At 43.2% G+C, this 10,463-nt stretch overlaps 1 protein-coding gene across 2 annotated transcripts; it reads left to right on the forward strand.

Moving 5' to 3' along the window:
* The first annotated feature begins 1,702 nt into the window (after positions 1-1,702).
* cited4b (Cbp/p300-interacting transactivator, with Glu/Asp-rich carboxy-terminal domain, 4b) lies at positions 1,703-4,466 on the forward strand. 2 transcript variants are annotated; one of them, XM_074682573.1, is made up of 2 exons: positions 1,703-1,958; positions 2,831-4,466. In XM_074682573.1, exon 2 carries the CDS (start codon positions 2,836-2,838, stop codon positions 3,598-3,600), a length of 765 nt encoding a protein of 254 aa, XP_074538674.1. In that variant the 5' UTR covers positions 1,703-1,958; positions 2,831-2,835; the 3' UTR covers positions 3,601-4,466. The 2 variants fall into 2 exon arrangements, with proteins under 2 accessions (XP_074538674.1, XP_074538673.1); XM_074682572.1 differs by having other exon boundaries at positions 1,707-1,958; positions 2,827-4,466.
* The last annotated feature ends 5,997 nt before the right edge of the window (positions 4,467-10,463 follow it).

Here is a 10,463-nt window from a genome sequence, read left to right on the forward strand (position 1 = left end):
TGTCGTCTCAAGCAGAGTCACCAAGAAATGCTGAGGCTTTTTATAGTGAGCGCTCAAACAGATCTGCCAAGAGGACACGTGTATGAATTATGTTATAGGCTGAAACCTGTGTGAAATCAACTCAATACTGCAAGAGCAGCACTTTTATTGCATGTTTTACGGTGTAGCACAGGGGTGTGTCCATGCTGCGAATGGAAGCACCACTTCCAGCCTATTGCTGCTATAAACACAGTCATGTGAATTTTTTTTACCATTGCTCTTTATCCCTCAAATAAAGACACATGCACAGTTTCACAGAAGCATAGAAATCAATAAATGGCTCAAAGAAAGATGTGCGGAGGCCTGACCTAAAACTACAGACCACCGTTAGAGATGAGGGTAAATCTGAGAAACAAGCATTATGTATATAGAAAAAAAACAGCCTTTAAACGGATAAGACTGCAGCGCATCCCCCAACTCATTACAACACACGCTTGTTTTACGGTTTACTATCACAAAATGCACATCATCCAGCACAATCATGGCTGATTGGGAATTCATGCAAATATCTTTAAATTTAGGCAGAAGCGGAGATGTGGTTGGTGAGCTCCAGAAGGTTTCAGAACACTGGAAGTGCTCTCTGATGCAAATGACACCATAAGTACAAGCTTGTGGCCCTGGGATAAAAGGACAGGATGTTTTGATGCGTTTTAAAGGCCTCTTTGTCATATTGTCACAGAGTGGAGTAACCTTGCGCAGAAAAAGTGCCCTGCTATAAGAGCGCTTATCCAAACACAACAGAAACTCATGTTGATTGTGTGTTTGTGTTTGAGTGACTGGCTGGGTGAGTTTTTTCACATAGCACTAACACCTGGGAGTGGCTTATTAACACTTGCTTAAAGTGGCTGGACAATGTCAAACAATGACAAACGCCTGCCAGTGGTTGCCCATTTATAGACGAATTCCCAGGACAATAGATTGGCTTGCTCTCCCAAAGTGATTCTATTCATTTGCAATTGCAGGCAAGAGGTCGTTGTCCTGAAGTGGGCAATCAAGAGGCATGTGCATCTGCAGAGTCGAAGTACAAACACACACACACACTCACACGTACACTCATGCACAGACACAGAAAACAAACACACGTGCCTGCATCCATAGTCCATACACGTAAAAACCAAGCAAACACACGTAGCTGTGCACTGTTGCTGCAGCCAGTGTGGCCTAGAATAGCACGCAGGCTACATTCCTCTGCCCTCCCTCCTCTGCTTCACTGAGGCCAACACACAGCAGACTGGTGGGTCACATGGACACACAGTGATCTCAGTGATCTTGGGGAAGAGGTGTGCATGCATACTGTGGCTGTATGAACACAAGGGGCAAATAGATACATGGGTGCAGACAAGTTGAGGAGATTGATTTCAACACCAAGTATTAAGTTGTATAAACATAAATTTTACATAAGGAAATTTTAATTTAAAGTATATCAAATCTGTCAAATAATCTGTAGTTTTACTGCTTTGCTTTGTTTTCCTGATGCAAGCAGCAGCAGTTACAGGTAAAGATAAACAAGATGTCCAAATACGCTTTTAAAAAGAAACAGTGGGGAGGAGGGTATTTAAATTGGCTACTGTGTCACAGCTCTCAAACAGCCCCTTTTTTCTACGCCCATGCACAATTATATTAAGTAGGGCCAATAGGAACAAAGAAGAGGCAGGACCGAGGCTCCACCTCTCCCCGACTGCCTTCCTCTGAGCTTTTTAGATGTACATAATCCCTGAGTTGACCCAGAAAATAGGCAGTCGTTTCAAGATCTGATGCGGCAGTCTTTGTGCACACCGTCCCCGCTTGAGCATGAAGCGTAACCCAGTGGAAAACATACTGTAATTCAGAGGAGATTTTGCGTTTACAGAAGGGGAACTGGTTTAAAAGACGGAGCCGAAGCAAAGTCGCGCAACTTTGTGGAAACGTAGCGGATACGGGTAAGTGATTTTTATCGGATTTATTCGGAGGAGAAATTGAGGTTTTGGTGTGTGGTGGTCTCAGGGGCTGCTGCTGCTGCTGCTCCATTGTTTGCATTCCCTTTTTTGAAACTCGAGATAAGATAAATTGACAATTTAAGGAGATGCTCCGGGGAATCATCGCATACAAACATTTTAACAGATCAGCGCAAAGTATTCGGAGAAAATCGAAGCCCTTTGTTGAATTTTCTGCCCTGTTAGAAATGTGGTGATTCAGCTGTTGGGGAGATGTTGCATGATGTCAGTGTTCTTTGTTGCAACCTTACGTGCGTAAAATGTAACAGATTTCTCTGCTTCGGCTGACATGCAACATACACTGTGTTTAGGAAATGCATTAAGCGATGCACGAATTTTCCCCTCTTTTGACGATCGCTTCGTGCACAAACATCCAGCCTGTAAAGCGTATCCCAACAATGTATATCAACCTGTGATTCCAACCTGGGCGTTCATTCATTGGCACAAAGAGGGGAGGTTTTGGGAAGACCAAACAAACGAGTACGGGTTTCTGTGTTTGTCGAAAGGCAAGACAGCCTTGCAGATATTTTTTCAGGAAGCGTATTCAGTGGCTACTTATGAGGTCCAGTAGTGACACAACAAGGTGGACTGAATCTTAGTTTATTTTCAGTGAAGGTAAAGCAAGTGGTCACTATAACAGAATATTTAAATGAGCTGCTCTAGTTTTTGTAACATCACCAGGCACTAGTGGTTGGATGCAGGGCTACCATGTTCCTGCCTTTGTAGCCCTGCTTCACCTTCCAGTGGATGTTTATCCTGCTCTGAGCATCTTGTCACCCTTGCATTGTCCTAACACTGTCTCCTCTGCACCCAGACAGGAGGCATGGCAGACCATCTGATGATGCCCATGAATCACAGCTCAGCGGGCACCAGTCTCCACGGTTACAGGATGGGCATGAATGGCGGCCTGCAGGCAGGTCACCAGCAGCATGCCAACCAGCAGGGCATGCGGGCGCTGCCCAATGGACAGATGATGCACTACGGTGGTGCTCAAGCCAACATGGAGAACGCCATGAGACAGCGACAGGGCATGGTGAGCGGACCCATGAACGGACAGATAAACGGAGCCCAGATGGGTCACCACCAGATGACCTCTGGAAACATGATGTACAATGGCCAGCCACAGCAGCAGCATCACCCCCAGCAGCAGCATCATATGCACCCACAGCAACACCAGCAACACCAGCAACACCAGCAACAAGCCCAGCACCCACAGCAACAGCAGCAACAGTTTATGAACGGAGGCTTAACGTCCCAGCAGCTCATGGCCAGCATGCAGCTACAAAAACTCAACACGCAGTACCATGGACACCCTCTGGGGCCTATGGGTGGGAACCACATGGGACCCACTGCCCAGTATCGCATGAACCCTGCTCAGCTGGCTAACATGCAGCACATGGCTGGACCGGCTCTGGCCTTGAATGGCATGGATGCAGATATGATTGACGAGGAGGTTCTGACCTCGCTTGTTATGGAGCTCGGGTTGGACCGAGTCCAGGAACTTCCAGAACTCTTCCTGGGCCAGAATGAGTTTGACTTCATCTCAGACTTTGTCAGCAAACAGCAGCCGAGCACTGTTAGCTGCTGAGAGGACCTTATCTGCAGAGGAGCATAATTGGAGACAGAAGAGTGAGAGTTATCCAGGACGGAAGAAAAGTGCTCACCTCTTCACTTTTCTTCAGCCAGCTGCTCCATGTTCAACTTAAGTTGTGACGCAGAGTGCACAGAAGAGAACTCTGGATATCCACAGGGAACACACGGTGTCTCACATGTGGCCAGAGGAAGGCTGGCTTTACAGGGCCTAGCTCCACCTCTCTCATTGCCTGGACATGAATGTAATAAAGAAATGCTGAAATTCTTAAAAGCCACTCTGAACAAGGCTATGACACTGTAGCCTCCAAGTATGAACTCCATGACAGTTTACCAGTAAAAAAGGTGTATTTATTTATTCCTATCTGAGAAATTGATATAAAGAACAACCACTTGCTCTGTTCAGGAATGAAGAGGTTTTATTGAATAATATGGGTGAGAAATAAATGTACTTTCTCGGCTCATTAATTAGTTTTGCTCCCATTCAATCTGATTTAGCATTAAAAACATGCTCAGATGGGAAGGTTATCAGCAAAGAGCAGAAGCCAGTCACGACAGAACTACAATGTTATCTCATCTGAATGGGAGTGTCATCCAGATCTTAAAAATGGTTCACTTTTTTGTAAAGTGCTGCCTTTTTAGATGTGATGTTCTCAAAAACCTACTGCTTGTACTGTATGAAGCTGTAAAACTCCAACATGTCCACACTGTTGTGTTCTATTGGAGATGTAGAACCGCCTTAATCGCGCAGATTCTTATTTATTGGTTGTTTATATTGTCCCCTCTCTTTTTTGTGGTCAAGATGGGGGGATGGTCTATGTGAAAGGGGTTGGTGAGGATCAATAAAGATGGCCTGGATAGAAATGTGGCCTGCTTTTCCATTCATTGCACAGTTCTTTGCCCAGGGCAGTGGAGAGCAAGCTAAGTACTTGAGTTAACCTTGGGGTGAAGGGAAACTTCAGTTCCTCTCAAGTCAGGGATGGGAATATTTAAAGAGATGTAATATTTATGCAGTCTGAAGCAGATATATGCTCGGCTCCAAGACTCCTAGGTGTCAGTATCATATCTTTTCCTATAGCTGACATTTTTATTGCTAAAGTCAAAGCTGCTGATGGCAGTGTGATCAAAACATGTTGATAATTAAATATGTTTGCTTTCGGTTAGCAAAAGAGCAATTGTTCTATGCCTCTGTGCATCTGATATGACAGCTCAGGTAATGAATATCTAATGGGAATCTACACTGTTGTCATGCACTGACAGCTTAGCTGGTTGTGATGTTTACAATCATTGCTAACTACCCCTGCAAGCATGCATGAGCAGGAATTGAACAATTGGTTTCTTTTCTAAATGTTTGAATCTTAACAGTGTGTTTGTTTGTGTGAGGTTGGGGGAGGTGGAAGTGACCAAAGAATGCTTACCTTGATGGGGGTTTAGCAGACTTAAAGCTTGTAAGCCTTGACTCAAAGATAGGGCTGCTTTTCACCACAGCTTTCCCAGTGCATGGTGGGAGAAACTGACCATTTGCTCATGGAAATTGAAAAGCAGCCCCTTTGTGGTCTCTTTTCACCCATTTAAAGAATAATTTATCTTTCACTATTATGAAATGAGGATTCTCTGTGGTTTGCTAGATTTGGTGCCTCTGGGCTATGAAATGTTTGATTGAGGTCATGTTGTGAATGGTACTGCCACAGTTAGCTTCTCATATTATCAGCAGACGGACGTTTGAAAGTAGCAAGGGAGCAATGTTAATGTCCAGTCACAGAAATAGTGTTCCCTGATTCCACAGCAAGACAAATGTGTCAAAAATGTGATTTCTCTATAAGTGAAGTATCTTGTCCAGAATCTGGTCTGTGTCCAAGTTACAGGCAAATACTTAAGTGTATGTGCGTGGTTTTCTTGGCCTGATACTATCAAGAGAATGGCCCATAAGTAGGCCAACAGCCTTGGCACAGTGCTGCGTAACGGTTGCATGTCCCTCGCTCAGAGCCAATCTGGTTAGATGGTCTGGTGTGTGGCACATGGGGCATGTTGGCTCACTGTCGGAATTCCGTATCCTCATGTATCTCATAATCACATGCGGCACTGAGTTCCTCATTTTGCTGCAATTAACTGCAAAGGAGTTGCAGCTTGATTTTGACTCTAATGCCACAAATGAAAGGCTAACTATGCTGAACAGCCATGTTTGCTCCCAATCCAGTGTTGTGATCTGAAGAGGGCCTGGTCTAGACGCAGGCATAGCAGGGTGGGACACCTCAAACGGTTTACAGTTACTTCTGTTTTTCTTAGTCTCGTTTTTCAGCCCACCCACAGAAACTGCTCACAAAACAGCGTCTTCCTGTGGCTGTTTTCTCACTGTAAGTCAGAGCAAAAGCCACATTCAGATGGAGATGCAAAGTGAATGTTAAGATCTGTCAAATCTACATAAAGAAATTGATTTTTAATATAAGGGGATTTTTTGTTGCTGATGTTGTTTTACTACATGGGTGTTTTCTACGCCGGGTTTTCCCACGATAATTTTGCAGTTCCATATTAAACCATACAGTAAGCATCAGGCTAAGAATGCTAAATGCATTCCAGATTAGATTCATTCCCATATTTCTGTGCACATTGCTCATTATATGTTGGTGCATTCAGTTTTGTTTAACTTTGCGGGCTTTGGTCCAGTTGGTGCCAAGCCAGAGCTCATGGTAATCCCAGGCCCTGGTGCCAGTGATGGATAGGTGGTCATTTAATGCTGTCACGCATGGCCAGGTCTTCACATGCACACACGGAGCACACAACCTGATCAAACAGGCTGCAGGGATGTCTAAATATCAATGTGCAGCCATGAGAAGATAACAGATTCATGTCTCATTTGTAGTTGTAGCGTTCCTCCAAGATGCTTCGAAAAAGGAGGTGTTTGAAACTAATGGTTTCACTCCTGATGTACATGAGAAATTCCACAAGCAAACACAATTCTAGGAATTGTTACTTCATAAAAATGAACTGATTGGTAATTATGAGATATTATGACTGGGTGAGCATTTGTTTTCAGAGCTAATTTGGAGATCAAAAAGAGGTTTCCCCTGGTGTGATTAACTGTAAAGCATCAAGTGAAACACACAATGAAAGTGAGAAACAAAGCAAGAACAAAAACTCGATTTTCCCAGATGAGTGGATGAGTTATTTATTGACAGCATGGGGCATGTTTCACTCAGTGTGTGTGTGTGTGTCTGTGTGTGTGTGAAAGCTGTGCTCAGAGGGCACGTTTGAACTTGTCTGCTTCAACAAGTGAGTCTGGAGGTTTTTTGTGCATGTTTTGTGTTAACCTCGTGTGTGTAGAAGTGCGAGTATAAGTGCGTTTGTGCTGGCAGGGGGTGAATAAACAGCAGAGTCCCCCGGGGCAGGGTTCATTCAGTGGACATGTTGCTCAAGCCGAACTTCCTGCTTTTCTGGCTGCACAGTCACCTTGTATCCTCCACCTGACATGTACTCATATAAGATTCTGCTCTTTCCTCCCTTTTGTTTGGAGCATCTTTAAAAAGCATTACAAATAGAAACAGGCCTCTTATGGAAAACATCAGTTGCTGCACAGTTGGATTCTGCTGCCGGCCTTCTTGGTCAAACTCAGCGTCCTTTAAGCAGCAAAACTTTTCCTCTTCTCCCACACGAGAAAAGGCAATATAATCACATCATGCTTTCTTTCCTGCAGCCACATAGTTAAGCTGCGTCTGGGTAATTGTTTTGTTTTCCATATGAATCCAGCTGAAGAGGCTTTTAAATGCAGCCGTCTACCTTATGTGAATGCAGCCTCCAGAGGTAAGTGGCTGATTTTGGCATGTTGGGGCAGGTGACACACAGGTTGCTTAGTGACAAACACCCCCACCTCCCTTTCCCCCAAATCTGCGGTTGAATGTTTTGCCAGCGCTTTGAAGTAGAAGGAGGGTGTGTAAATAATTTATTTTGCTGCACACAGCTGACACTTCTCTTTGAGCCAGGCTCAAAAACACTGAGGTGTCCCAACAATGTCTAAAGGTGGTGAATATTTAAGGGTTGTGTGATTTAGACGCTTGAGCCAACATGAGGTTTTGCAGTGGTGGCAGAAAGTCAACATCATGTGTCAGCACAAACCCGGAAGGGATAAACTGCTAACGAGAGTTAAAATGTTTGTTTTCACAATTTTAAAATTTAATACATGCTTGTTTTGACATATTTAAAGGCTTTTATTGTGTCATTCAACTAATTCAGCCACAGAAAGAACCCTAAATCATCTATTACACACAATTTTACACTCCTAAAGTTCAATGACTGTTACAGCAGTAAACAGCTCATACAAAAGGGCAAAACAATTCAAAAGCTGTGCACACATACTGTGGTGAAGATTAACATGTCATACCTTTGTTGACAGGTGTCAGCAAGGTATTAAATCTACCAAGGTGTTGCTGTCATCACACCTCTCCGTACAGGATAATATAGAGAAGAATTTGTCTCAGCAAAATACATTACAAGTGTCACAGAGGTAATATTTTCTAGAGCTGCCTTCCAAGAAGTTAATGTTGTTGTTTTCACTCTCTGTTCTTCCAATCTCATTCAAATCCAGCCTGTTTGATAGGGCACAGTTACAAGTTGGTAGGTTGGAGTAGAGGGAAATAGTATTAACACAAGCTATGTACTGTACACAGTGTCTTTGTGAGCAGGGCTTTAAGCCTGCGTGCTAATCTGGTGACAGTGGCAAGCACATGCTACAACGAGAGTAACAGGCTATAGGCTGGGGGTGGAATTAATACAAGAGAGCAGTTCTTGTCAGAGCTTTTTTATAGTAAATCTCTATACACTGTCTGATCAAAGTGTGTATGCCAACAACATAATCATGTTTGTTTGTATGCTGGCTCTTTCCTCCTTTTTTACACTGTTGTGTTTATTCTATATGGGATCTGTGCTTTATATTCATGGAGAGATAATACCCACCGTGCTGTGTGTTATCAACATTTCCCTCGCAGGAAAATCCCAACATTAGCAGGCCCACACCATCTGTGGATACGGGGATGACAGGGTGAGTGTGCTGGGGCGAGAGCTGTCATTGCAAGGTTCTTAGCAGATATTATCTCTCAAACGAAAGTCGCTGGAGACAAGCAAGCTGAGCAGGTCTCATTTTTTTCAAAAAAGTTAAATCAAATTAAGTTCTGAGGATTCTGTCACTACACATTGCAGTCAATGGACCTATTTTTATAACTACACCCATGATATTTCCTGATTCTTCTCAAGGATGATGGATTTTTTCCCTTTCTAATCTTATTACAGAGACTTAAAAAACCCGAGAGACTGACCAATAAAAGACAGACATGTCAAATACTGCAGAGCATTTCACATCAGTGACTGAATATCAAGCTGAATGTTTACCTTGAGTAATGCTTAAAATATGTTTACATCATGTATACAGTGAACTTTGCACATCAAAGTTATTATTTGTGTTGAACATTTTCTGAAACCATTTCCATAAAATCTTGTTACTTTGATCAAATCATGCTGAACATACTTAGAGGATTTTCATTACATCTACCCAGAGCTCTGAAATTCTGGCCCCTGATTGGTTGGCTGCTGTACTTGTTAATAGATTGAGCCAACTTACACACATCCAACCCTCACATTACACCAGTATCATCAGGCAGACAAAGCTCAGTATTGGTATCTGTGCCATTTGTTTTCTATATATGTAAATTTTTGTAACACGTTGTGCTGGAGAAATGGTTGGACTGGATATGATGTCCATTATATGATAAAATCTCTAAAATGACCTCTTCATGACTAATCTGTAAATGTTCCAGCCCAGAATCAGTATCAATATCGGTGTCAAAAATCCCATAATGGTAGTGCAGAGTAAATTTGGCTATTGCACACTATGCTCAGTCTTGATAAAAACATCAACCTGACAAAATCTTTTTTTTTTCATCACTGGGGTCGACACCCTCACCACAACTGCCAGTCAAAAAGGCATGATGGGAATCCTGGCATCAGCTACAGGGAAGCAGTTAAACTTCTTTTTATTCATTGTTTCTCTTAAAGTTTTCTCTCATTCGTCCAAAGACTACAACATGCCAAGCTGGTTCTGCAAAGAGGTTGGCATTTCTTAAGCCTTGCGATGGCACCTGAGGCACAAAACCGAAAGAGTTGTATCTTTTTCTCACAGTTGGAACTGATCTGCCAGCCGCAAAACTTCCTCTCAGACATATTGAAACTTTCATTGCTCTACATCCCGTAACATGTTGGGTTCACAGGGTACATGACTCAGGAGCACTGCCCCATGTTGTTGGTAAATAGCATGGCATAAATTCCCCAGAGTGCTAAAAGTCAATTTTTGACTATATAGATGTGGTTTGTCGCTTTACTGTTTCAGAAAACCAGTCCCATGATGTTGAATAATCCTGTAAAAGCTGGCTGCCACTCCATCACCCAAACAACAGCGAAAAGCTGATAAAAATCCCACAGTGGTGTTAGGGGCTAAAGTAAAAAACTTGCCTCACAACATTCACAAACACAATATGCAGCACAAGGAGCTGTTATTTCTATAAATAGCACTGGCTTCATGCACAACACTTTGGCTACTATTACACATCAACAAGCACAGGCATCAGCCACGAGCTCTGAGCTTGTCACATGTGCCTGAGCGGAACACACAAACACAGCACTGATTGTGTGTGTATGTGTCATATGCTCACACTCACACAGACGTGCATTCATACTCATCCATGTCAGTTAGAATCAGAGGGTTTGGTCACTGTTCTCAACCCTGTGCTTTCCTGTTTTCACTAGAAGGATGTGGTTAGATTTTCTGTCTTGTGCTGGGTTGTTTCAGCAGACACAAGTCATTCTGTCGCCCACATG

Source organism: Halichoeres trimaculatus, unplaced genomic scaffold (assembly GCF_033239565.1).
Source record: "Halichoeres trimaculatus isolate MK-OKI-2021-1 unplaced genomic scaffold, fHalTri1.1 fHalTri1_scaffold_12, whole genome shotgun sequence".
NCBI classification, from domain to species: domain Eukaryota; kingdom Metazoa; phylum Chordata; class Actinopteri; order Labriformes; family Labridae; genus Halichoeres; species Halichoeres trimaculatus.